The sequence below is a fragment of the Pungitius pungitius genome, chromosome 15 (assembly GCF_949316345.1).
Source record: "Pungitius pungitius chromosome 15, fPunPun2.1, whole genome shotgun sequence".
NCBI classification, from domain to species: domain Eukaryota; kingdom Metazoa; phylum Chordata; class Actinopteri; order Perciformes; family Gasterosteidae; genus Pungitius; species Pungitius pungitius.
Genome location: NC_084914.1, coordinates 8,944,664 through 8,969,956, shown reverse-complemented (window position 1 = coordinate 8,969,956; position 25,293 = coordinate 8,944,664). Strand labels below are relative to the sequence as shown.

Genomic DNA, 25,293 nt, shown 5'->3' with positions numbered 1-25,293 from the left:
TCTTACCTGTGTATAACGTTATCTAATGTTAATTGATAGTTAATTGCTTCTAACTGTTATCTATTGTCTGTACTGATGATTTGTGTAGGTAGCTTACACATAGTGGCCTCATGGTTCCACCTTGTGGCCGTGCTAAGCATAGCAATGCTTAGCCATGCATAGCATAGCCATGTCGTCTTTGCAGTGATTGGGTTAAATGTTTTTCCATTTGTTTGATGATAGTCTTCTGATTACAGAAACCACACACGACCCCAAATTATAATCTTTAAACATATTTAGTATATTCTGTCTGTTCTGATTGTTCTGTTTGTTAAAGAACTGCCACCATTGAGGATATAATCAATAGTTTTCCCTTGAATTCCCAAATTGAGACTTGGACTATTTAAAAAAAATTCTTGCTAATCCAAGGTCTGGTAATATCTTTTATATTATTTATTTACAATAGATATGACTGTGGTAGGCTTGGTATTCCTCTGCATTGCTCTCACGTGGCGGGAACAGGTGATGACGCGGCCCCGACCGCCCCCTCAGGTAACACTATTAACGCTGTTAAATATATATTCTGTAGTTTGCTGTGGACATGTTGAGAGCCGTTGAGAGGCAATCAAAACACTCCCATTTCGAATTTTAAATGGTAATTTATCATTTTTGCATTAGACCAGACCAGCACATGTTCATATAAGACACATCAAATGTGGTGCATATATGTGTAGGCATGGGACATTAGTGACACCCGGAGCTCTGCATATAGCTTGAACCCGTATGCGATTTTATTCTATAGACCTGCGAGGTGTTTCCCTCGACTCTGTCGTCACGACTAACGTGCGTGTGTTGATGCAATGATCATGTCGTTCCTCCTCCCCCCAGATACACGTGAGTTTCCCTTCGCATGCAACGTCCATGCAATAAAAACACGGCCCTCCGTGCAGTGCGGTTTTTGCAGCCCCTTCCCCACCCGCAGCATTTGTGCATCACCATGCAAGCGGGGGCCACCGAAGCACCTGATACAGACGCCGCCGAGAGCAGCAGCGCGGCGGACATCGACGACGGCAACGGGACAGGGGAGAGGATGGAGAGGACGGTACCACTGCCAAGCGACCAGCAGGACAGGACCAGCAACCCGCAGCAGCATCATCATCAGCAGCAGCAGCAGCAGCACACGTCCCTATCGCCATCCGGAGTGCTCGGTGAGTCCCGAGGAAAAAACGGCGATGCGATGGCAGTGTACCGCGAGCGTGCGGCGGAGACGCGAGGTAGACGTGTGCATGTGTGTTGTCTTTGCACGGAAAAGAAAGAAAACATGCGTCTGAAAGACATCGGGCCACTGTGCGTCGGCAATACGGCGCAGTGCCTGGAGCTTCGTGGACTTCACCGACAGACTCCCACGGGAATTAAGTGAATCGTCCGTGATTGGGTTTTGATGTCGGTGCGTCTTTCTTTATCCCGCTGTACATGGTGCGCATTACGATTTAGACGGGCCCAGGAGGCTGAGGAGCTTCAGGAGTCCACAGGTGCATCGCAGGTTTCCGTCCCGACGGGCTGTGCCATATACGTTGGTGCCATATACTTTGACGAGAGTAAACATTGTGTTGCAGGCTACTTCAGAGATGAGAAAGCAAAATATGGCTTTGCCAATCATTGTGGAACTGAAGTTTGATGATTATTTAGCACCACTAAAGATGTGATTTTTCACAAGGTTCATCTGGGATTTATGTTAGGAGCTTTGAGATAACTCAGGGCCTCATTTGGGGCCCCTGAAATCTTGAGTTTTATGTCCATTATTTCTGGCAGGAGTGTAAACTCGAGCCGAGGTCCGCCAATCTGGACTCTTAACTTTTACATCCAGCCACCTCACTGCAGTTGTTGTTTTTCACTTCAAGCCAACAAATGCTTTTGGGGGGGAAATCTCAACCATATTAATGTGGCTCAGGAAATGTGGTAAAGGCTTCAAATAAAATGACATTTTCATGCCCTATTTTACTTACCAATAAATATATTTACCGCAGTTCAGGTAAGCTCTAGAGAATCATCATTATTTTGTAAATGGTCTCATTAGTGTGGCCTATAAGGACTCTTTTCTATGCAAGGCACAAACCCAGCCACCCCGATGCAAAATCTGCATTGACTCTGGATCATGGATTATGTAGGGAAACAAACATTTTCTAAAAAAAAAACGTGGAAATTGTTAGTGCAAACTTATTATGAGGCGCCTCTTCCCACATGCTAAAACCAGTGTAGTTCTGCCAACTGGGAGGCATGAAGTGGGATGTACTATGTGGGTGGGCATGACCTGTACCAAGAACAACATTTTAACTCTACGCTACTTTGATAACAGTAAGCCTATACTTTTTTTTTATACATCCATGCTTTCACTTTCTATCCTTCCTATTAGCTTACTGTTGAAATGAGTAGTTAATGAGGCTGGGCAACTGTTCACTTCATAGGCATCTATTCAAAGTTGAGATATGCGTAAAATTAGGTTGTCAAAACATAATAATGTTGATATTTCGATCAATATCATTTATCCTCAGTCTCAAATTGAGTGACAGTAAAAAATTGTGAAAAAAGCAATTCGACTTGTCAATATCCACAATTGGAATTTATTGTTAACCTGATTATAAATTAAGCTGTATAGCTGATGATCTTAATGTTGGACTGAATTTCAAAAGTTACTCTTGTGGAGGTCTGACTGAAATAGTTTTGAATCATTAAACACAATGTGTTAATTATGATGATGAAAAAAAAAAGAATCTGGTAGCGATTTCTCGCCCACCCATATTAAGAAGCTTCAACGATGGTGTCACCACAACAGGTTACACGAGAGAGAGAGAGTGTAGAAGAACTGGGCCGCATCTTTCTAGTTCTTTCTGAGTTGGCATGCTTGTCTGAAGAAGAGGAAGAGGACGGCAGCACCGATGGCTCTCAGTAACGGGGGTGAGACATGCCGAAAGTAGGTGATGTGAAACTGCAGAATGTGAAATCCTCATCGCAGACTCAGAGCGCGTCACTCAGTGAACGATGAAGAGATCGGTCAGTCACTGAGTCTTTTTTTTCCCCTGCGCGAGACGCAGAGTGTGACTCGAGACTGTCATTTTAAAACAAGAAGCAACGTACGAAAGAAAAAGAAGCAGAAAAAATGATGACTCCGGAGCTCACGCCGTGCTGTGGGATTGGACCGCCCGCCTTTGCCTACATTTTAGAGACGGTTTTGATAAGCCAGTAGGTTCACGGCTGTTTGCACACCACTCAGTTTACAGATCATCTATTTTAGAGCATTTGCTGAAAGTGCTTAATTCTCTGTAATGAATTTAGACTTTGTTAACTCTTGCTGCTCCGTTCCTTTTCAGATAAACTGTTTGGGAAGCGCTTCCTGCAGGCCAGACATTACATTATGTCTCGTAAATCCTGGCTTAAGATGGTGCCCACTGAAAACTGTGATATCCTAATGACTTTCCCAGGTACAGTAAGCTCAGCCTGTGCTCCCGGTTTCATCCATCACTGTAGAGAGAACAGTGCATTGTCATTAAATGTTTTTGCTGGCCAGCCAGCCACTCAGACGAATGACTAGGACTTCAAATGGTCTCCAGGGATTAGATCGCACCCATTTACTATGCCCATTTCTAGGGAGCAAATCTTTCTGCAGTATCTCACGAGGAAGCTGCAGTTGAGAAACAAAATGAGTCATCAAACTATATTTACACGTTGAATCAGAAAAACGTGATAATTTACTTTAAATGATTTATTTAAAACTTGTATAACATGCTGCACGCAAACATGAAACTTCAGTGGGCTTTATCCGTCTATCTAAACGCAAGGTAAACTGTTGGTTCTAATTCATGTAAAAATGTAATAATCGCAAGTGTCAACCTACTCCAGCCAACATCAACATTTTCACCATCACACAAATTCAATACCAACAACAACTGGTACACCTTTGCTTAGGTGTGGTCTGCTCAGAGGCAGTCAGCTAGGAACCGAAATGTCAGTGACCACCAACCCACAGCTTCCTGTGTCAGGGCGGTGAGAACGGGCTCATTTCATGCGCTTTATGCCGCAGCAAACTCGTCATCGCCGGCCTTTGGCAGACGTGCTTGCAAACCTGGGAGGAATTCAATTAAGCAAAATCAAACAAACAGCTGTCTAAGAATGTGTATATTGATGGTCAAAGTTTCTCCCTCCAGATTCAATCGATGACCACACTCTGCTGTGGCTCCTGAACCAGATCCGTGTTGGAATCCCGCAAGTCAGCATTCAGCTTCGGCAGCACAAACACACCCAGGCACACGCCTTCTTCATCACAACGACGTTCGAGAAGTAAGACTGACACTCACAACTGCATTTACAGGGAGTTTGTTCTGCGCATTGCCTCAGTGCACTTTCATCCGTCAAACATCTGCAGTCCAGCCGCTGCACGGTTTCAGTGCTCCATCAGGTCTAATCTGCTGCTCATATGCCCCACTCCCTCCTCATCCTCAGCTTACTGCGGGGAGCGGAGCAGATGGGCATGCACAAGGCCGTCAAACCGCAGTTTGGTGGCGGGATGCGGCGCTTTTCCTGCGAGGAAGACAACATCTACGAGAACATAGAGAGCGAGCTCTGCTTTTTTACCTCACAGGTTAGAGGTCAAAACGGGGAACATTGTGACCTGAATTTTTAGGTCTTTTTCAATGATAAGAAATTTGATTTGGGTGTGCTATTAGAGATGACTTTTGTCTGTCTTTATTTCAGGAATGACTTGCTTGGCTCGAAATATTATATGACCTGATTATCTTTTCTTTCTTCTCATGACGGTTATGTTTTCAGGAGCGTCAGGGCATAATAAAATATTGGCTGGACAATCTGCGAGCCAAACAGGGGGAGGTGCTTCACAACATTCACTTCCTGGAGGGACAGCCAATCAGTACGCTGTCATTTGCTATGGTTCAGGATGTCCTTTTTATCTTCCTTACCTGGATAGCATTTCATATGGAAAGTCATGAACAAATGTCACCATGGATACCGTGTGAAAGTATCACAGAGTTTCCTCTTTAGTTCCAGAGCTGGAAGCTCGTGGGGTGATCCATCAAATGTTTCCTCTCCATGAGCAGAGGATCCTCAACCAGCTGATGACATCTTGGGTCCAGGCTGTGTGTGAAAGGCAGCCACTTGGTGGGACATATCAACATTTCATTTTGGAGAAATAAAATTAACATTCTTTAATACTACAAAAATAGTTTTAGCTTGTTGTCAATGATTCCTCTTCTTGAGGGTGTCAATATTGGCGTTTGACAATTCAATTTGCTTTGCAGATGATATCTGTGACTACTTTGGAGTGAAGATCGGCATGTATTTCGCCTGGCTGGGTTTCTACACCAACTCCATGCTTTACCCTGCTGTCATTGGCTTTCTGCTCTGGATACTGGCAGAAGCTGACCAGGTACTTAAAACCTCTTCTGTGTTACAATCTTCCTTTTTAATGCACATTCTGAAAATCACCCACTAACATTCACAATATATCACAGATTTTTTATGTTGCTGTCTGTTCTCAAACATTCTGTATTACTTCCTCTGTGTGCTTTGAAATGATAAAAAGAGGTTTTAGAACAATTTGAAGCAACACACAAGCCTACTCACATTGGTTAGCTGAAAGCTGCATGGCATAATCAAACCCTCACATGTTACACGAGGGTCATTCAACGCTCCCATGCTCGCTCACAGACCAGCCAGGACATCTGCTGCGTGGTCTTTGCCCTCTTCAATGTTGTGTGGGCGACGTTGTTTCTGGAGCGCTGGAAGAGGCGAGAGGCGGAGCTGGCCTACCGGTGGGGCACCCTGGACACCCCCGCAGAGTCCTTGGAGGAGCCCAGGCCACAGTTCAGGGTGAGGATTTGTGAGGTTTGGGCAGGAAGCTGCTGCAATTTGTTGCGTTGTACCAAAAGGTTGCATCCACCATCTGCTCACTTGCCAACAGAGCTGGCCACTTGTCACGCAGCAACAGCCCCGTTAACGACAGCAAGTCCTTTAATTTCAAATCCACTTATCCAAAAAGGTCGTTGTGAAGTTGTATTGTATCTCACTCTGGTTGAGTGGTTTATCAGCGAGCACTTTCAAACCTCTGCAGAGACGGAATAGCCCACAATACCAGAAAATGTGACCGCTATGGCTGCAGGAGGAGTGCGTCCTCATACCCCATGTGTCCTCTCAGCCTCTGTCCCACACCCCCTGACTATGAGGGAGGAGATGTGCGTGTTTGAACAGGATGGCGGGGGCTAGGTAAACAACGCCAGGTAGAGCGGGAGATTCCCAGGGCCGTAGGTTCGAGCCCCACTTTGGACAAAAATACTTTACGGGACGCACTTCTGGCAATGGCAAAATGTTTATTCAGATTAATATGCGATAATGACATGAATGAAGGTTGCAGAAGGTTTTGCACCAAAATCGGATGGTTTGAACCTTCTTGTTAATTTATTGTGAACTAAAAGCAGCTCTTAATAAAAGGTATAAAGACAAACAATTTTGAGTAAGGAAATGCACACCAAAACATTTTCATTATCAATAATCAAGCACAAAATTGCAAGAATAGAAGTGATGCAACCTGGCGAGCAAGCCCATTTATTTTCCAGCCGGGATTATTGCAATCATGTTAAAAGAAGTCTCTCCCTCCCTGCTTTCCTCTGCTGTCTGTGCAGGGAGTGAAGCGCTGCAGCCCCGTAACGGGCTGCGAGGAGTTCTACTATCCGCCCTGGAAGAGAGCTCTGTTCAGGTGGCTGGTCAGCCTGCCCATCTGCCTCCTGTGTCTCTGCTTTGTCTTCCTGGCTATGCTGCTCTGCCTGGAACTGCAGGTTTAAACAAATAACACACACACACCAAGTTCAAAGACAACACATGGGGATGATATTCTATAAATGCTTCTGCTTCACAGGAGGTCCAACCCAAACTTAATGGAAACGTCATCAATAACACAACAGTTAAACTATATAAACACTGTATACATATTAACATAACTGTGTAGATTAGTGGCAATCATATCATATTTTACAAACAGGTTACATGAAGAAAGTTAAAAAAGTAATATCTCAGGAGTAAATATAAATGAGGAGGACTTATTAGATATTCATCACTCTTCTAATGCAGGAGGTGGTGATGGAGATTCAGGAGCTACCTGGTATCACGCGATTCATTCCTAAGATACTCCTGGCTGTGACTGTGACCATATGTGATGAAGTGTATAAGAAGATCGCCTACTGGCTTAATGACATGGGTAAGAGAATCAAAATGAACTCTCCGGGCACAATGCTGAAAATAGTATCTCTGTGATCTATGGTAAAAATAATGTATCCATAACTGTATCATAGGATAAGGATGTATAGGTATGTTTTATGCTGCATTTTATGAGAACTGATGTTGGAGGCTTTTGGCCATGAGGTTGCTGTATTCCACATCATCTATAAGAGATCTAATAACAGCTTTTCTACATTGATGTGCTTCTCTTTTATTTCTCAATCCAGAGAACTATAGACTTCAGAGTGCCTATGAGAATAATCTTATCATCAAGATGGTTTTCGTAAGCAATGCCGCCTTCTCTGTTTGTGGCAGAAAATAGACAATTCATCTTTACTCCTTTTTTGGATTTTGTGTAATGTCTTATGCTTGTGTTACAGTTTGAATTCATCAATTCTTACCTTAGCCTTTTCTACATCGCATTCTACCTCAAGGACATGGAGCGGCTTAAGGAGGTAAAAACATCTGTAGACAGTATCACAAACATTAAGACAGAATTTTGGTCATTGACAAATAAGCCCCCTTAGTTACAGTTGCTATGCCGGCCTGTCAAGCTTTTCAATTTCTCAAATTCTTTATTGAAATTCTATTTTGAAACAATGGATCCTTGATTTCAGAGGCAGACAAAAGCCGGCTTGTGAATTTATGTTAGAGGGAAACTAAATTGTTAGCTGTCTTCAGGGGGTTGTTTAATACCAGCTGTCTAGTTTCAAAACGACAATCGTGATAAAGGGTTGGTAAACACACTTTATAGCTACACACAAGATACTGTGCTCAAAGACTGAGGCTGGAGTTGCAACTCTTGGGCGAAAAGTCTGTATCCTAAAATGTTGATGATCCATGCAGAAGACATTCAATTAAAGAGAATGCATCCATCATCAGGACAGTGTAGAGCTAATTGTTATTGGTGACAAAAAATAAAGCTAATGCAGTCACGTTGGGTCATGGTTATGGAAGTAAATCTGTGTCATCGGGTATTGAAAAAAAATGGTTATTGAATTTTTACCACTGAATATTTATTCATTGAAATTATGTATGTGGATGTTTTTCAACATTAAAATACTGCAAAAAATTCAACCTAAAAAAAATAACTTAAAATATTCAGCCGCAAAGAAAAATCATGGTTACAATATTCAGCCCAAAAAATTCAGCCGCAAAAACACCAACATCCGGGACACTAAGGAAGAGCAATCGATTCTAGATTCAAGATCAGGAGCGTGCGTCAAGCTAAAGGAGCGAGCACCCAAAACACCTTCGGCTTCAGATTGTATCCATGCCCAATAATAACGGTGCTTTAACTCTTCTTTATGCCATCAGTGTGGTTTGTGTCTAAGGCTTCGTAATAGACAGCTGACATTTGTACATTAACAGACTGTATTTTGCAGTATTTTAATGTTGTCAATGCATAAATATTCAGTGCTAGAAATTCAATCACCTTTTTTTTTCAATACCCGATGACACAGATTTACTTCCATACATGATACCCCCACATAGTTACTGCAGGAGGTACACTAAGCCCTGTTTAAAATCCTACACTTGAGATCCGCTGTCGTGGCGGTTGCTAAGCTAACCCGGGTAAGGGGGTGGCGAATAAAAGAACAGTTAATCACCACTAAATAAAAGGTTATTTGATTGCTTGTGAATCCACTTTAGACTTGTGGGAGGAAGAATGTGATGTTTCTACTTTCTACAGTTCTCGCTTTATCGTGTGTGAGATGCTGTTGATGTCCTGATTGCCTGTTCTGTTGCTGAACAGTGGGACCGTGTGTGTTGGCAGTACAGTAACAGAGCATGTCCCACTCTTCACAGATGCTAGCCACTCTGCTGATCTTCCGCCAGTTCCTGCAGAACATCAAAGAGGTCCTGCAGCCTTATCTCTACGAGCAAAACAAGCTGGGCGTCTTAACGCCCAAAGTGCTTTGGGAGCTGCTCCAGACCATCGTCCTCAAGTACGGGCGTCTGGCCCTGGGGAAAGCCCAAGCCTCGATGAGCGCCTACTCCCTCCTGGGTCCCAGAGGGGTCCCTGTCAGTCACACTGCTAACGGTAACCCAGAGCCAAAGAGAAGAGGAGATCTGAAAGCCGGATTCAGGCTGACCGAAGAAGAGTGGGATATGAATGACAGCAATCTAAAGCAGCGAAAAGTCAGCTTCACGGAGAAAGTCGACTACCAGGACGTCGCGACAGGAACGCAAGCAGTGGATCGCAGTTTCCTAGAGGACAGTCCCACCATGGTCGAGGAAGGGATGGATCCTTCCAGTATGTTTGACAGTTGCGACGAGGACAGCGATTGTGAATCGTTGGCTCAAGTATGTGATCTGGTTTTATTTGATTTATTTTTCTTTTAACTGCGTTCCTTTGGTTTCTATGTATACTCTCCATCTCAATCAGGGATTTTGTCTAAGCCTTTTCAGAAATTAAGAACAACACAATTTACAGTTAAATTGTCTCATGTAGTTTTACAAACTAAGTTACATCATGTCCATGGTGATTGATGTCATTCATCCAGGAAGTCCACTGAGAGTCACAACAGTCACATGAGGAAGTATCGTAGACTCAGCATTTTGTCTCTGTGTCCTCTCCAAAGGAATCAGAGTCTCTGGGTCAAAGAAGAAGGAACGTTGGTGAAAGGAAGGAGACTAAGAAGTCATGGATTGATCCACCAGAAGAACCCAAAATCGTCAATCTGACCCAGGCTGAAATTGAGACCTGTATGCAGACATATGAGGTGGGACTGTATGAGGCAAACAAATTCAAGTTGAACTTTTTCCAAACCATTTTGCATCATCTATATCCGTCCATCTGTATGAGTCCAACAGGACACCCTCCAGGACTACCAGGAAATGTTCATCCAGTTTGGCTACGTGGTGCTCTTCTCCTCTGCGTTCCCGCTGGCGGCCATGTGTGCTCTCGTCAACAACATCATCGAGATCCGCAGCGACGCCCTGAAGCTCTGCACCGGCCTTCAGAGACCTTTTGGACAGAGGGTGGAGAACATCGGACAGTGGCAGGTCAGTGTGCTTCGCTCCATCACAGGAGCCCTGCAGGCTGCATTGCACATAGAGCGATATCTGGTAGCTTCAGCAATTTCTCTCTCCCGCTCCCTTTCTCTCAACAACAGACTGCAATGGAGGCCATGGGCTTAATAGCTATTATAGTTAACTGTTACCTGATTGGCCAGTGTGGGCAGCTACAGCGTCTGTTCCCCTGGCTGAGTCCTGAGATGACCATCATCTCCATCGTCTTACTGGAGGTATGAACTGCACCGTGTACGGTAAACTCAGTTTTTTAGGGTTCAAGAGAAGACTTTAATAGAGCTTTAATATTCCAAAAGGAGTAAAAAATATGCATGGCCTTTTTTTGTGACTTTGAACCTAAAAAGTATAATTTTTTTATCCAGATTTATTAATGATCCCAAAACCTCACGTTGTTGGTATATGTATGAGATGTGTTGTTTGGTCTGTAAAATAATTTATATATATATATGTGTGTGTATATATATATATATATAATTTATACAAGAATAAGATACACAGTGTGGTGCCTTGATGTAACGATGAGCCTGTCCTTTTGTGGTCTCGGTGGTTTACAGCACTTTGCAATCCTCCTAAAGTACATCATCCATGTTGCCATCCCTGATATCCCTGGCTGGGTAGCAGAAGAGATGGCCAAGCTAGAGTACCGACGAAGGGAAGCTTTCAAGGTATAGTTGTATCATAGCTTGAAAGACCTTCAGGCAACTTGAGGCTTGCTGCTGGCTGCACTCATTTTATTTCATATTTCTTTACACGTGCCCCTTTGTGACTCTGGGGCTCATGGTGTGCATTGTCCAAAAAAGTGCAGCTCTTTTCTGACTCCATAACAATGATTTATGTGTTTGACGATGTTTGTCTGTACCGTGTTGTATCAGTAGCCCTTGTCATGATGTTGTCTTAGATAATTAAAATAAAACATGTACCCATTTAGGATGGAAACTCTGTCATCAGGTTCAAATAGAGTTAACGCTAATCTGAAGAAAATTGTTATTGCTAGCAATGCTACCTCACAGGATTTAGTTTTATTCCATTATGCAGTCGTATGCTCTCCTTCCTTTGGCCCATTACTGTCTCTGTCTTTCTTCCTGTGGCTTTCGCTCTCCTGTTCCGGGTCTTTATCTTCAAAATGCCTCCCCATTTAGAAGCACGAGCAGCAGGCCCAGCAGCACTTCCAGCAGCAGCTCAGACGCAGACGTGAAGAGGAGGAGCTCCAGCGCCAGGCTGAGCTGCAGGCCGAGGCCCGCCAGGAGAGCGAGCACAGGGCAGACGCCCAGCACCAGCACCACCACGACAAAGCACAGGGGGGCAAGCCCAAGAGGCCCAGCTCACTGCTGGGAAACAACAACGTGATGAAGCTGAAGCAGATCATCCCTCTCCAGGGAAAGTTTTCCTCCGGCAACTCGCGCTCACCGGCGCAATCGCCGACGGGAGGCGAGGCGAAGCTCCCGGGATTCCTGAAGTTCCTAAAGTCCCCCGAGGGGAAGAAGGAGCCGGCAGTGGCGGCAGGAGCGCCCGGCTCCACGGCGGCCTCCGCCGCTCCCACTAGTGGCCACGAGAGATCACAGTCCCCCAACAGGACATTCAGTCCGGGGAAGCTGTTCAGTTTCAGCAAATCCGAGGGGACGGTGGTGTGTGCGAATGGGACACCACCGCTGCCCCACCCTGCAAACACTCAGGCCAACAGGGGAGACGTAAACGCCAGCCTGGAGGAATTACCCTCAAATGAGGCAGAGAAAGGAGAATTAAGACAATTGACTGATTTAGAAAACTCAAGGAGTTAATACGTGTTTGACCACACTGATTTAATATCACAACAGGGGAGCATTATACAGATGTTCAGAAAAGCACCTGTACGGAAGGATTGCACAGTCACAAGGACGAGACTTAAGGTCAGAAAACGTTAAGACTTTCACTCTTGATGCAAACTACTTCACACAAAGTATTATACGGTGTTTGTTGGTTGATTATCTAGCTTCCATGTAAAATATGTACAGTGAGTGTAACTCCTTGAAGGGGGCTTGAGGGACATTTAATTAAGGTTAGAATACTGCATGATTGCCTAGTTTTCCACAGCACCCGACCAGAACGTGTTGATGTGAGGGACCTTTTTTCAAAAACCAGGACTTGATCATGAATGAGCCCTTTTATCAAAGTACATGAACACCAGCTTTCCGTACCAGGTTTGTTCCTCATTCTTAAGCCTTTAGTGAATGCACGTTGCATCATGTGCATGTATTACATGTCCATCATTTACTTTTTAGTTGTGAAGCGCTTCCAAAGCCATCATATTCCTTCCGCAATAGGTCAAATTATATTCACTGTGACCATTAAAATATTCTATTTTTTATTAAATTTGATTTTCTATTAATTATTTTACTACATAAATTAGAGAATGTAAATCTATGATGCAAATAAATCCCACATGATGTAACATCCTTGAAGAGATACTCTTACTTCAAAACATAATTGTATTCTAATTTCATCAGTAGCCAATTTGCACAGATTCCAAGTCTTCAAAGAGCAAAATGTACATTACTATACTCAACTGTCTATCCCAACAGATGTTATTGAATGTGTTGCTAACAGAATGGTAAGTAAATGTGTTTTTATGATGCACTAAAGTGCAAAGTAATTAGGCAGAATTGACTAAACTCTGGCTTTAATTCCACCAACTTTTGAACAAAGTGCCTTAACAAAATACAATATTGCTATCCTGGAGAAGACAATAATTCTGATTTTGTGGTCACCTGACGAGGGTCACATCAATCACAATATACACACTGTGTAAACTGTCCAAACATACGACCCTGAGAGCTGCTAACAGACTTTAGTTGTGCTGTCCAGAGTGTGTAAATACAACAAATGCTTTGTGACTCAAAAGAGAAACCTATGAAAGTAGATTTGAACTGCACATATATATCAATGATTGACAGCAGTTCTTACAAGCTGCCCACCCAGCAGCATAGCTACATTTTAAATTATAGCATACATGAAGTCATCAGCTCTTCCATAAAATGTTGTGCAAAGATTGTAGCTACAAAGATACACACACAGCTTATAAAGGGGTTATCGCTCAAACTACTGAGCATCATACTTTGAATATGGCTACACAAACTACTGTACATAAACAGTTCGCATCCTCCAGCACTGCTCTATTGGCTTGAATATGTCTTTAACGACGCGCTTACTTCCATTCAACTCCATCATGGTTCACTACTTAAACTGAAACAACAACGTGAACCAAGTGGGTCCCTCTAAGACAGTTAAAGTCACTACTACATAAGGCCATAAATCATGAGAAATCCAGAACATCTTTAACCTGTCCACAGCAAACCCTGAATGAATGAATGAATACATCGTAGCAACAAACAATGCCATTTATCACATAAATGATGAGCCAAGATAATATTTTATGGACTAATGTAGTTACAGAATGCCAAACAAAAATCTAATATAGTAGAAGCAACAACAGATGGCAAACCACTGTCATTAATATGTATAAATCTTCAGAAAAGCTATGAATAAATATAGCTGAAAACCCTCCACTAAGGAGCTACATATTTAAAAAGAAAGCTGTGGGTGCTAAAGTCAAGGGATAATCAGAAGGAATGAGGAATCGGGAGGTAGATGTTATTTTTAAACCACAAAAGACTAAATTAAAAGGCAGAGGTTTCTTGGAACACAAGAAAATACTGTGTAAAATGTCAATCAAAGGACGTTGGTTGAAGAGGAATGATTTCATGCCGAGTATGGTCTGTAGAGTGTTGATCCCTGTGTGCTTCAGTGCCACGGCCTTCGACTGTGTTTACATTTGGTTTATTGGGTCAGTCTCTGCTCTGAGCGCATCCGCTGCACAGCAATTCACGAATCCTCATTCAGCTCCCGACTGTCTGTTCTGGCAATTTTGCGTGGAGGTGCCGTGCTCTCCACTTCTCCTTGTTCTCGTTTTTTTGCTGAATTCTGATGGAATAAAACAAAACACAAAAAAATGACCTATGGTTGTAAGAAATTAACTTGGTAGCAACTTTCTCCTAAATTACTTTAAAGATCCATTTTAAAAAACGTTACCTTTTTGTCCCATTGTTGATGAAGGTATCGCAAAAGGATGTTAGTTTTCTCTGTGACAATGACTGAGGGGAGAAAAGATAAACAGTATAAAAGAGGGGGAAGAAATTAAAAAAGGTGATGTCAGCTGTTCTCTTAAGAGAACAATAACCTAAACAAGTTAGGGTGGAATGGAAGCCTGAAACTGATATGACTACAGACCCCACTAATCTACCAGATGTCATTTGTGTAGACAGCATGTAGAATGTAGGGATGTAGTTACCCCATCATCACAGATCGGTGCACTTACTCTGCTCTGATGGATATTCCCGTGTTGGAAGATACACAGATGGTCGACGGTTCTGAAACAATGGCTCCATGTTGGCACGATATTTTTTATGAATTCAACGACAACTAAAACATTATGTTCTCCCAACATTTCTGTAACAAGCAAAGACAACTCACTGACGCTTTGCATAGCGAGTCCGCATGGAACCTGCTGAAGTTAGTTTTGTTGTAGACGGGCAGTCCTTTCAGGAAATCGGACTGTGAAGAAAGAAAATGAAAATGTGAACAAACCACGTCCGGAGTTAAAAGAGCAACTAACGTCACCAAAGATGTAGCATTTAGTTAGGTAACATGTAACGTTGACATTAAATAGCAGCGATATGACGAAGTATTTACGGTACATCCTGCTTTTTCGTGCTTTTGAAGCAATACGTCTTTTGAAGCCGGTAAGAAGCAACGAGTTGAAACATGTATGAAAACAACAAGAGGCGAAACGTTACCTTCTCCATTTCTGTCCGAGTCACGCTCTTATCTCGTTAGCTGGAGTGAAAACGAGCAGACGTGACTTAGCTAAGCGAGGTAACGTTAGCTACTAAGCCCTGTTGTTTTGTCGTAGCTAAGATACCAAGACGTTTAAGCTCGACAGCTTCTCACGACTTCTACAAAACCTAAACTATGTGTGACTTCGGTACAATCGCATGATGCCGCTTCAATCAGCCGAGGATTTCCACCCTTGTATCTGTAATTACACCAACAAGTAAAAATGAACGTCATGTGGATGCTAACATGCTACCAGTTCACAACTCCATCTTTGTTGTTTAGTGTGCGGGTGGGCGGTGACTTTCCCGGCATTTAAGGCACCTCATTGGTTGAACGGTAGTGGACGCCTGGAGAGACGGGAAAAGCAAGCCACTGATAGGTTGAGAAGGGATGATGTAACAGACCAATCCCCCAAAACGAGCTTGTGGTATTGGCAAAACACAAGTACTTTCCACACAGCATGGCCTCCATCTTCATTATGTATTTATGTCTCTGCATGCTTTTGCTTCTCTCAATTAAGAGTTGAGAAAATGGACCAGCATTAGTAAAGATACTGATTTAATAATAGATGACCAACAACAGAAAAACAACCCATAATCTAGAGTTTGATACTGTATGTTTACATTAAAAGGACTGAATATGTGGACATCAATGGTAGGAACAGATTTTGAATTGGGGAACCAATAGAATGTAGAATATTTTTGCTGGTGTGTGTTATTCTGGCATACAACATGAACAAAGAATGCCTCCCTTTCTAGTCTTGTCTGATTCATAGCTGTCACAGCTATTATTTTCAACTAGTGACACTAGCTAAACTCTCAGTCACCCTACTTAATGTGGGAGAGTGCCTCAAGAACCGGATATTAGAGGTCAGAACTTTCATCTTCTTAGGAAAAAACGTACACTGTACACCAACTGATTATCCCAATCTCAAAGTACGTTCAAATTCTCCAAGGGAAGATTTTTAGCATTTAACACTAAAAACAGAAAAAAATTGAACTCAAAGGCCACGTTTTTTTCCTTGAATCAAATAACTTCACGCAATTAAAAATATCCATAGATCTGATTTAATAATGACATACACACTTTACAAATTCACTGGGTGAAACTACAAGCTTCTTCTTACCAAAGGCAAATGCCAATTGTTTGTTGAAGGCAAGTTTATAAATGCAGGGAAATCAAACCCAACCAACTCAGTATAGTAAAGCCTTTGAACCAAATACACAACATTTGCTGAGCAATGGCTGAACCAATGTCTGTTTTCTGAAGGTTTCAGGTTTTCCAACAAGGTCCTTCAGTGAGAGAGTGATTTCCGTCCCTTTAACATACGGCGCAGGACCACCTCGATGCCACTTTGTGAGCTCATCCTCTTGATCCAGCCGTGTGTCCTCTTACGTTTGATGTTCTTGGGCTGATATTCTGTGCCCCTCTTCCTGGTCCGCACCTGCTGGTATTGCCACGGAAGCTGTTGGAACACTCCTCCACCCTCTGCTTGTGAACAAAGTGGCCCACATCTGGAAATCTGAGGTCCTGCAGCTGCTCTGGGCACAAACCAGTTGCTGAACATTCTAAGGTGAGAGTTGCCTGTTACTGCAAAGTTTCCTGCAAGAATGCTGTTGACAGATTAAAACAAATCACAAGTTATTAATTAATGACAGCATTACAACACAAATACAACATTGTACCACACTAATGGTGCTGCTGATGGGAAAGTAGTTTCATGCACGGATCCCATGCCTCAGTGTCCATTATCCACACTACGATGAAATGTGTTTGCAGATTGAAAACACATTTTAATTAACTTTGCCTCATTATTATCTATACAGGCTTTATCATCTAACTAAGCTACGATTGAATAAATTAGTCATTACCTAACTAAATATATTGTTCCTATTACCTGACTGATTGAGTAGCCTTGCTGCTAACGCACTGCTAAGCTAGCTCGACTATGTTAGCATCGTTAATAAACATCATCGTTTGAAGAGCAAGAAAACAAACCAACAAACTATGTTACCTAGTGGAATTGCGCATTCCACCCAGTCGGGAAAAGGACGCCCGTACGAGGTTCATCTTCAGATATTTATACAGTTGACACAGACATGGAAACGGTGAATGTCACAGGCCTGCCAGCTTCCTGCGAATATGAAGCAAGATGATTGGATGGGAGTTTTCAGCCAATTGAATGGCTTGTTGCTGGGTTGACGTATTTTATTGCCCTCAGTACCGTTTTACGGGTCAAATCCTGGAGTTTGAAGATCGATACACAGCACGTTTCCATCATATAATGGTTCACTAGCCATGTTAAAGACTCTGCTTTATTTATTATAGTTGCTAAAAGACGGGGGAAACTAAATTAGCTAAGCATCTGCATTTGTAAATAGCCTGATAGTACTCGCTCCTGCGAAGCGTAACTCAGGGAAATCTTAATTGAATCTATTGAAATACATGCGTTTTTGTCAGTACAGAGAACATACATCTTCGACTGTAACGATTAATAATAGTCTGTTATTGCAAGTGTGTGCAGTCATCCTAATTAAGTGGATAACAACACTTTTATTAGAAACAACAACTTGCAATGACTCACTTAAATATGGAAATATGGGAAAGTCCCAAAACACCAGCTTCTCCAATAAGTTAATCGGCTTTTTTGCATTCCATTCAAACCTTCGATAGGATATATTCACAGATGTTTGACAGGTTATGTTTGTATCTTATTTCTATTCACAATAAGCATGCATATAAAATACAAGCAGTATGCAGATCCCTGGGTAGGCTGATCTACATTGCATTTGTGTATGACAAATATGAGATTGAAGAGCATCGGTTTGGGGAATAATGAGTCTTTTACTGATTAACTTACGAGTTGGACATTGAGTATCATTGGTTGTAAAAAACAAATGTGCCTTTTTTATTTGTTCACTGATCGGGCATGTTAATCAGGCTTATTGGGCTTCTGCCTTATTAAGACATGCGTTCCCATATATAAACATACAGTAGTTTTGTTTGTTTTTTACATCGTTAAACGATAACACACGCTGTTGTGTGCAGAACTCCGCCTTTAAACGTCACAACATGGTTACCCCGTGACAGGCACAAGCCTGTCCCACTACCCCCAATGCATGAGGTCAAGGGGAACAGAGGGAGGCACCACATCTTTATCTAAAAGGGATTCTCTCCCGTCAGTGACGCAGCAACTGCTACACAAATATTCCGATTTATGGTATATTTGGATGCACCAGGTGTAGAATTTGATATGATGGATTACACATGTGTTCCTTTATGTAGATAATCAGCAGGACTCTTTTTTTTAAACAATTATTTCAGTCATTCTGTTTGACCAAAAGCGCGAGCCCACACGCACGCAGGCGCGCGCACGGTTCGCGATTCCCGTTTCAGGCCTTGGCAACAAGGACAAAACCGTCTCCCATTGGCCGCCTCTCACTCTCTGGTTGTTTGCCATTCGCCCGCCTCACTGCCACTCAGAAGCCAACATGCCCGAAGTCTGCTGCAGATACAAGGACGGCGGGGCTGGTCGGAGTGCGCAGTGGATGCAAAGGGACACAAACATCGTTTGTTATCGTTTTGAGTATCTTATTTAGATGCAGTCACTGCACTTAAATGGAGTCATGCTGTGCCATCAACTGAAGCCCCTCCGTGTGCTGTGATAGTCTCCTGAGGCCAATAAGGAGCTTTTAATATTTTTTCAGTATCTAGTGCGGACAAATTGTTGCACCAGATGCAACGTTTTCTCAGTTCAGTTTTGTCGGCCCCCGTCTTTCGTTGCAGAAGTCTAATCACCCTAAATCAGCAGTAATTCTGCAGGTAAGGAGTCCAATTTTATTGCATAATGTTCAATCAGATAATGTTTATGCTACATATCTGCAAAGGCTGCACGCATTTATTATGTGACAGATCCACATAATAGCCTACTATGCAGCAATTAGAACACTCTTTGCTAGTCTGCCCCTTGATTTGAAATATGGTTTTATTTGCGATGCATGAATTATTGTGAATAACCCACAAAACATAAAAATAGTGTACATCAAATTGTTGTACCGTAATACAGTACCTACTGCGGTTTTTGGTTTGGTATTTATTGGCTTGATATGTTTATTTCATAGGCTTCTCCAGCTCGCCAAGCAAAAGCATATTTGTGCATCAGGTCTTTTAAACCAGAAATAATGTGATAACGGTCCTCCTTGTATAAGAATCATAGCATTATACGTGCAGCTCTCATGTCAGAGTGCGCCTTTGGCTACTGTACCGTGTTTTGTGAAAAAAGAGCTGCACACTGCGGACCAAATGTGTGTAACTTTAAGACTAAGCAGACACAGAAACCTATGTTCTGCAATGACAAAAGGAATCACATGAATGAGTAACCTTCAGTTTCTTTGACTTTATTGGGACTGTGATCTGAAAGAATTGGTATACTTGCTCACCCATAATCAAATTGTGTTGATGGATAGGAGGAGAATCCCTGATTTAGATGACGGGGCTATTTGTCACCGCTGCTGATGTTTTTGTGTGTTAATGAGATGTTGTGACTAGGCCAGGGTTATCCAAACTGCTTAATACGGTCAGGGAGCGTCCTGCTAAATTGGTAGAATACAGACCATTAACATGAATGACTACCATTTAAAACTTTTCCTCAGTGGACATTTTTTACTTTATTGTACTACTTGAAGCTGATGTGGCTCAACTAAAATGACAGAATTGGCCTGTCCGTTAACATTCACTTGGTCCCAAGGTGTAAATGAATAGCATTTGAGTTCTGACCTTCAGACCGCCCTGTGACCAACAACGACACCTGCACACATCAGTTCCCCTGTGCTTAGATAAACCAGCTCCATTTTCTTCTCATTGTACTGCCAGACATCTGATGCACCAAACATTCCAAGACTGTTATTATTATGAGAAAGTATTCCCCCTATCAATGTGAAATGATTATGTATTTATAGGATTTATTACCTGAAAAGGCCTAGATGTTATGCATTGTTAAGACGAAACATGGGAGCCATGGGAGGTCTTCTATGAGCAGTTGAAGACAGTGATGTGCAATAACAGTGCTCTGTTTCACCCTGTTTTAACCAGCATACAAGAAAGCCCTATACGCTTCCACATGGATGTCAATCATCCCACTCTGTTTCCTTGAGATAACCAGACTGTGTAGCTTGTGAAAAATGAAGACTAACGATGCTTTACTTGGAAAAACTGCCAACATTTTAACTGCAGCTGGATCCGAACAGGAAAAAAATAGAAATGTTTTCCACTGCCTTCCATTGGAAGCAGTATAACTTGGGAAACTGCCATCATGCTGTTATGAGACATACAGTTCACGAGGCATGTACAGACATATCTTGTGTCTGGTGTTTTTATTATATATATATATATATATATATATATATATATATATATATATATTATACAATCTGCTTCTGACCATGTGAAAAGAGTTATTAATAGCAAACGTCTAGTAGGCAGATTCATGCTCCGTCCTCCCTGACATTGAAACTGTAGTACAAGACAAGTATTGTTTCATGTTGTCTGTTTATATATCCTTGAATGCTGCTTTGTCACCCATGCGAGTGTGTTAGCTTGGCAAAGCCTGTTTGGCTGTATTTAAACTGGCTTCACAATTTTGAATTCGCAGAGCAGTGTTGATTCCATCCTGGCTGTGCTTATATGATATGATGAAGAAGACTGTTTCATTCTAACTGCGTTGCTAGGAAACAGCTTGTGTCCAATATTGTAGGAATCATACCATACCAATTTGTTCCTGTTGAGCTGTTGACGTTTTCATTCACCGCGAAGGAAAATAAAGGAAATCAACATGAAAACATTCATGATGCAACAGCATAAAAGCTAGATGAGGTTTCATAAACCTACACAATCTTTTATTATTCATCTCCAAAGAATCATCCGAGTAAAAATCTGCTTTGTTGTGTCTGTGTGATGTCGTTTATGCAGGGACGCATCATGCTGACCAGCATCACTGAAGGTATACTGTGTTGCCTGACTGGGAAGGTTGCCGGTCTGGTCTTGTCCCTGGAGTCCACAGAGCCCTCTGATGGTTTTGAGTTTGTGGAGGTGAAACCTGGCAGAGTCCTGCGAGTGCGGCACATCGTCCCTGAGCGTCAGCCGGTGGTAACCGAGGGGCAAGTTGCCGGCAACGAAAAGAAGGATGCCGATGATGCCGATGATGATGACGATGGTGGTTATCCTCGGGATTGCAACGAGGGGCACACCGGCAGCAGTGTCCACTGCAAGAGGAAGATCACAGTCTACCGGAATGGCCAGCTGGTGATTGAGAATCTCGGTGATGTCTTGCACTCTGAGATCTTGCAGTGTCGGGACGGGGATCTGGAGCCTTGCAGCACTGTGGAGGTGGAGCTGGCTGACTACAAAGAAATGCCCTCTTCTCCGGACCCCAAACCTGTTACGCCTCCAGTTCCTCCACCTCTCGGCGAACAGAAGCCTGCTCCACCTCCTCGCCGCCGCCGCCGCAAGCCCAAGCGCACGGTGCAAATCGACTCAAAGAGGGTGATCTCAAGCTGCAAAGGGACGCACTCGGACGTAGCGCTGTTCTTTGTACACGGAGTGGGAGGTTCTCTGGACATTTGGGGCAGCCAACTGGACTTCTTCTCTCGGCTGGGCTACGAGGTCATCGCGCCCGACCTGGCGGGGCATGGAGCCAGCACTGCCCCACAGATTGCAGCAGCTTATACTTTTTATGCTCTTGCGGAGGACCTTCGTGCCATCTTTAAGCGATATGCTCGAAAGCGCAACATTCTCATTGGCCACTCATATGGGTGAGGATTTGATGCATGCTTTTGTTCTAAAACGTCCACCATATAGATCCATCCAGCAGGAATGAACACGCTGCTGTTATCATCCTATACCAATCGCATTGTGTGTCTTCCAGGGTTTCATTTTGCACCTTCCTGGCACACGAATATCCTGATCTGGTCCATAAGGTGGTGATGATCAATGGAGGGGGTCCCACAGCTCTGGAGCCCAGCCTGTGTTCTATCTTCCAGCTGCCATCGTGTGTCCTTCACTGTCTGTCACCTTGTCTGGCCTGGAGCTTCCTCAAGTAAGATCTGCATTTGTATGATGCCAAAATTGACACGAGACAATGACACACCCAGCAACATCCCTCATTGCTGAAAGAAATAAATGGAACAGACTAAGTTGTCTTCTCTCTCCTCTATTTTCCTGTCCTTCAGGGCTGGATTTGCCCGTCAGGGTACCAAAGAAAAGCAGCTATTGAAGCAGGGCAATGCCTTCAATGTGTCTCCGTTCGTCCTGCGAGCCATGATGAGTGGCCAGTACTGGCCTGAGGGGGACGAGGTCTACCATGCCGAGCTCACTGTGCCTATCCTTCTGGTTCATGGCATGTGCGACAAGTTTGTGCCCATGGACGAAGACCAGCGCATGGCAGAGGTAAAGTACATCTTCATATGGTAATGAGGGCGGATTTATCATGTGAATTGCCGTATTTGCGCCGTAGTGTCCCCTGTTGTATTGATGTGCCTTCATTTTGGCTCCCCTTTTAGATCCTTCTGTTTGCATTCCTAAAAGTCATTGAGGAGGGAAGTCACATGGTCATGATGGAGTGCCCTGACACTGTCAACACCCTCCTCCATGAGTTCTTTCTATGGGAGCCCGACATATCCAGAAAAGACAGCATCAAGACAGCCACAGCTCTCAGTGACACTCCGCACACACTCAAAATGAATAAGCCTGTGGAAAAATAACCAACGAGTAGTCTAGCTTCATTACACAACCAAGCAGAAGGCCTTTTGTGGCTGGTGTTCTTAGGGCTGCTACCAGGCTGAGAGCTGTTATAAACCGGGCCTCATCTTTAGGATGCAAAGGGCCACTGGTGCTGCAAGATAAAGCAGGATATAGGCATTGTGCCAACAAGAGAGCGACGGAACAGACATAAAGATGAGAGGAATGGATGCAAATACAGTCAGTTTCTTCTTCGCTTTTTTATACCAGATCTGCAAAATGACCCAATACCTGGAGGACTATGTCCATTTGTGATGTGTGTTTGAAATGTATTCTCTCCCGTCAGTGACACAGCAAACTGCCATCACAAATATTCAGATTTAAAGTATATTTTGATGCACCAGGTGTAGAATTTAACATGATGGATTACAAATGTGTTTCTTTATGTAGATAATCAGCAGGACTCATTTTTTAAAATCATTTCATTCATTCTGCTTGACCAAAAGCGCGAGCACACACGCACAGAGGCGCGCACACTGTTCAAGATTACCGTGTCAGCCTTGGCAACAAGGACAAAACCGTCTCCCATGGGCCACCTGGTGTGGGATTTCCTCTACTTTAAATATTTTGTAAAGTACTGCAGAGCTTTTGTTCAACCTTTACAAAATGTTTAGTAACTTATTGCTGAGCCCGTCTTACATCTGCTGTCAGTGTGAAACTGTCAAAACGATGTAATGTGAAATGAGGAATTGCAGATGTGATTGCTGATTTGCCACAGTACAGTGAAGGACAGCTTACAGTAAAAAGTGTTGATGATAATAATTTATTATCAAATATGTACTGGGTAAGAGGTGTTAAAATATCAAATATATACCGGAAATATCATTAATAATTTCATCACATGCATATAAAATATTCATCATGAACAGAGATTATATATATATATATATATATAAACTCCTTACCTGCAATCCAGGGTTATGATGACCACATTTATACAAGGTGATGTATACAAAATTTTAAACAGGAAGGCTCAATAAAAGTTGTTCATCTATTTCCAACTAACACCAATATATTTTCCATATACTGAATAATATAAAATCTAAATCCAAAAAGCTATGTGTGTCTTTGCTAAGCACAATATTACCTATTCATCGTTTCACTGTTGCATGAAAATTAAGTCATATTTAATTAGAGATTTATGTGATGCCAAAATGTTCTTCTCTTTATTTTTGGCAGCCGTATCTTCAATGTTATGTAATGTAAGGACATAAAGGCTGTGTTTAAGTTTGCAATATGTAAAGGAAGGAGGGTTTGGTCAGACCGTTGCAATATACTTTCATATTGAAAAAATCCATGTGCACTTCTCTTTAATTAAATGACTGTTCCTTTTAATGTATAAGTATTATTTTGCTTTTATTTTGAAAAAGTAGCAACTGCCATTACAAATTGTGGCTGTGTTGACCGCTTGAAGCTGCTGAGATTGTTACCCTACAACTCTTGAGTCAATTCTATTTATCTCATGGTATAAGAGAAAAAGAATGAGCTCAACATTATGCTCACTAAAAGAGATTCAGTGATGGGTGCTGCTGTCTCATAGTGGGACAGTTAGTGTCAAGGCCAGGCAAGTTTATTTCTACAGCACATTTCAACAACAAGGCAATCGAAAGTGCGATAAAACCCTAAAAAGCAACAAAACATAGGGCAAAAGAAAAAACAATTTCATTTCAATTTTACCGGTGCAAGTAAAAGTACAGTCAGCAGATATGCTCCCTGGGTGCGTATTTGTTGACTGCAGAGTTTATGCTGTTATGAGAAGCAGAAGAAGTAGATTTAATACTGGGATTTCCAAAGCTTAAAATCAAATATGAGTTAGCCAAAGCAGGAAGTCCCCTAAAAAGAGGGGCATTTGTACTGACCATGCTGGTCTATTATATATGCATTTTGACAGTATGCTGATGCAACATTACTGGTCTTATGCAACTGGAATAAAATAGAGAGAAATAGAATAGAAATAAACTGACATGGAATCTCAACATAATATATTTCCTGTGGACTGTCCAATAAACAACATGTGCTGCTGATGCAATGTACTGTATGTTTCTTTTGATGTAAAAGGTCAGTGTAACTGTATGGACAACAGGGTGCACATGTACTTCCTCTTATGCTAAAAGTGTGCATATACAAATGGTCAGTGCTCATATGTGCTATATCTTTTGTGGTTAACAAAATGTGTCAATGTTATTGTTGCATTTATTTATCGCCATCATAATATATGCACTGCCTAAATGTTGATGCATATAACGTTATATATATCAATAAAGTTGAATTCAGTCTATGTGCATTTCCTGTCTTTAATAAACAGATGTTCATAGTCTACAGGTGTTATTTTAT

The 25,293-nt window shown here is 42.4% G+C and overlaps 4 protein-coding genes across 7 annotated transcripts; 2 read left to right on the top strand and 2 right to left on the bottom strand.

Annotated features, from left to right (window-relative positions):
* The first annotated feature begins 417 nt into the window (after window positions 1–417).
* On the top strand, window positions 418–12,387 carry ano8a (anoctamin 8a). 3 transcript variants are annotated; one of them, XM_037457067.2, is made up of 19 exons: window positions 438–531; window positions 868–1,187; window positions 3,348–3,458; window positions 4,182–4,314; window positions 4,477–4,615; window positions 4,804–4,900; window positions 5,032–5,148; window positions 5,289–5,416; window positions 5,698–5,859; window positions 6,669–6,821; window positions 7,114–7,240; window positions 7,488–7,543; window positions 7,641–7,715; window positions 9,070–9,567; window positions 9,846–9,986; window positions 10,078–10,269; window positions 10,380–10,511; window positions 10,851–10,961; window positions 11,436–12,387. In XM_037457067.2, exons 2-19 carry the CDS (start codon window positions 890–892, stop codon window positions 12,072–12,074), a joined length of 3,309 nt encoding a protein of 1,102 aa, XP_037312964.2. In that variant the 5' UTR covers window positions 438–531; window positions 868–889; the 3' UTR covers window positions 12,075–12,387. The 3 variants fall into 3 exon arrangements, with proteins under 3 accessions (XP_037312965.2, XP_062413736.1, XP_037312964.2); XM_062557752.1 differs by having other exon boundaries at window positions 426–1,187; XM_037457068.2 differs by lacking the exon at window positions 10,851–10,961 and having other exon boundaries at window positions 418–1,187.
* Window positions 12,388–13,774: 1,387 nt separating this feature from the next.
* Window positions 13,775–15,472, bottom strand: LOC119202408 (DET1- and DDB1-associated protein 1-like). Of its 2 annotated transcripts, none has more exons than XM_037457071.2 (5): window positions 15,126–15,472; window positions 14,803–14,883; window positions 14,648–14,699; window positions 14,362–14,423; window positions 13,775–14,253 (listed from the first exon to the last, which is right to left on the bottom strand). In XM_037457071.2, exons 1-5 carry the CDS (start codon window positions 15,132–15,134, stop codon window positions 14,155–14,157), a joined length of 303 nt encoding a protein of 100 aa, XP_037312968.2. In that variant the 5' UTR covers window positions 15,135–15,472; the 3' UTR covers window positions 13,775–14,154. The 2 variants fall into 2 exon arrangements, with proteins under 2 accessions (XP_037312968.2, XP_062413738.1); XM_062557754.1 differs by lacking the exon at window positions 15,126–15,472 and adding an exon at window positions 15,027–15,119.
* Window positions 15,473–16,218: 746 nt separating this feature from the next.
* mrpl34 (mitochondrial ribosomal protein L34) lies at window positions 16,219–17,333 on the bottom strand. The gene is made up of 2 exons (XM_037457070.2): window positions 17,180–17,333; window positions 16,219–16,778 (listed from the first exon to the last, which is right to left on the bottom strand). The coding sequence occupies exons 1-2, from the start codon at window positions 17,233–17,235 to the stop codon at window positions 16,460–16,462; spliced, it is 375 nt and encodes a 124-aa protein (XP_037312967.1). The 5' UTR covers window positions 17,236–17,333; the 3' UTR covers window positions 16,219–16,459.
* A 1,304-nt stretch (window positions 17,334–18,637) lies between these two features.
* Window positions 18,638–25,237, top strand: LOC119209685 (protein ABHD8-like). The gene is made up of 5 exons (XM_037459171.2): window positions 18,638–18,987; window positions 21,133–21,974; window positions 22,088–22,258; window positions 22,392–22,608; window positions 22,722–25,237. Exons 2-5 carry the CDS (start codon window positions 21,142–21,144, stop codon window positions 22,920–22,922), a joined length of 1,422 nt encoding a protein of 473 aa, XP_037315068.2. The 5' UTR covers window positions 18,638–18,987; window positions 21,133–21,141; the 3' UTR covers window positions 22,923–25,237.
* The last annotated feature ends 56 nt before the right edge of the window (window positions 25,238–25,293 follow it).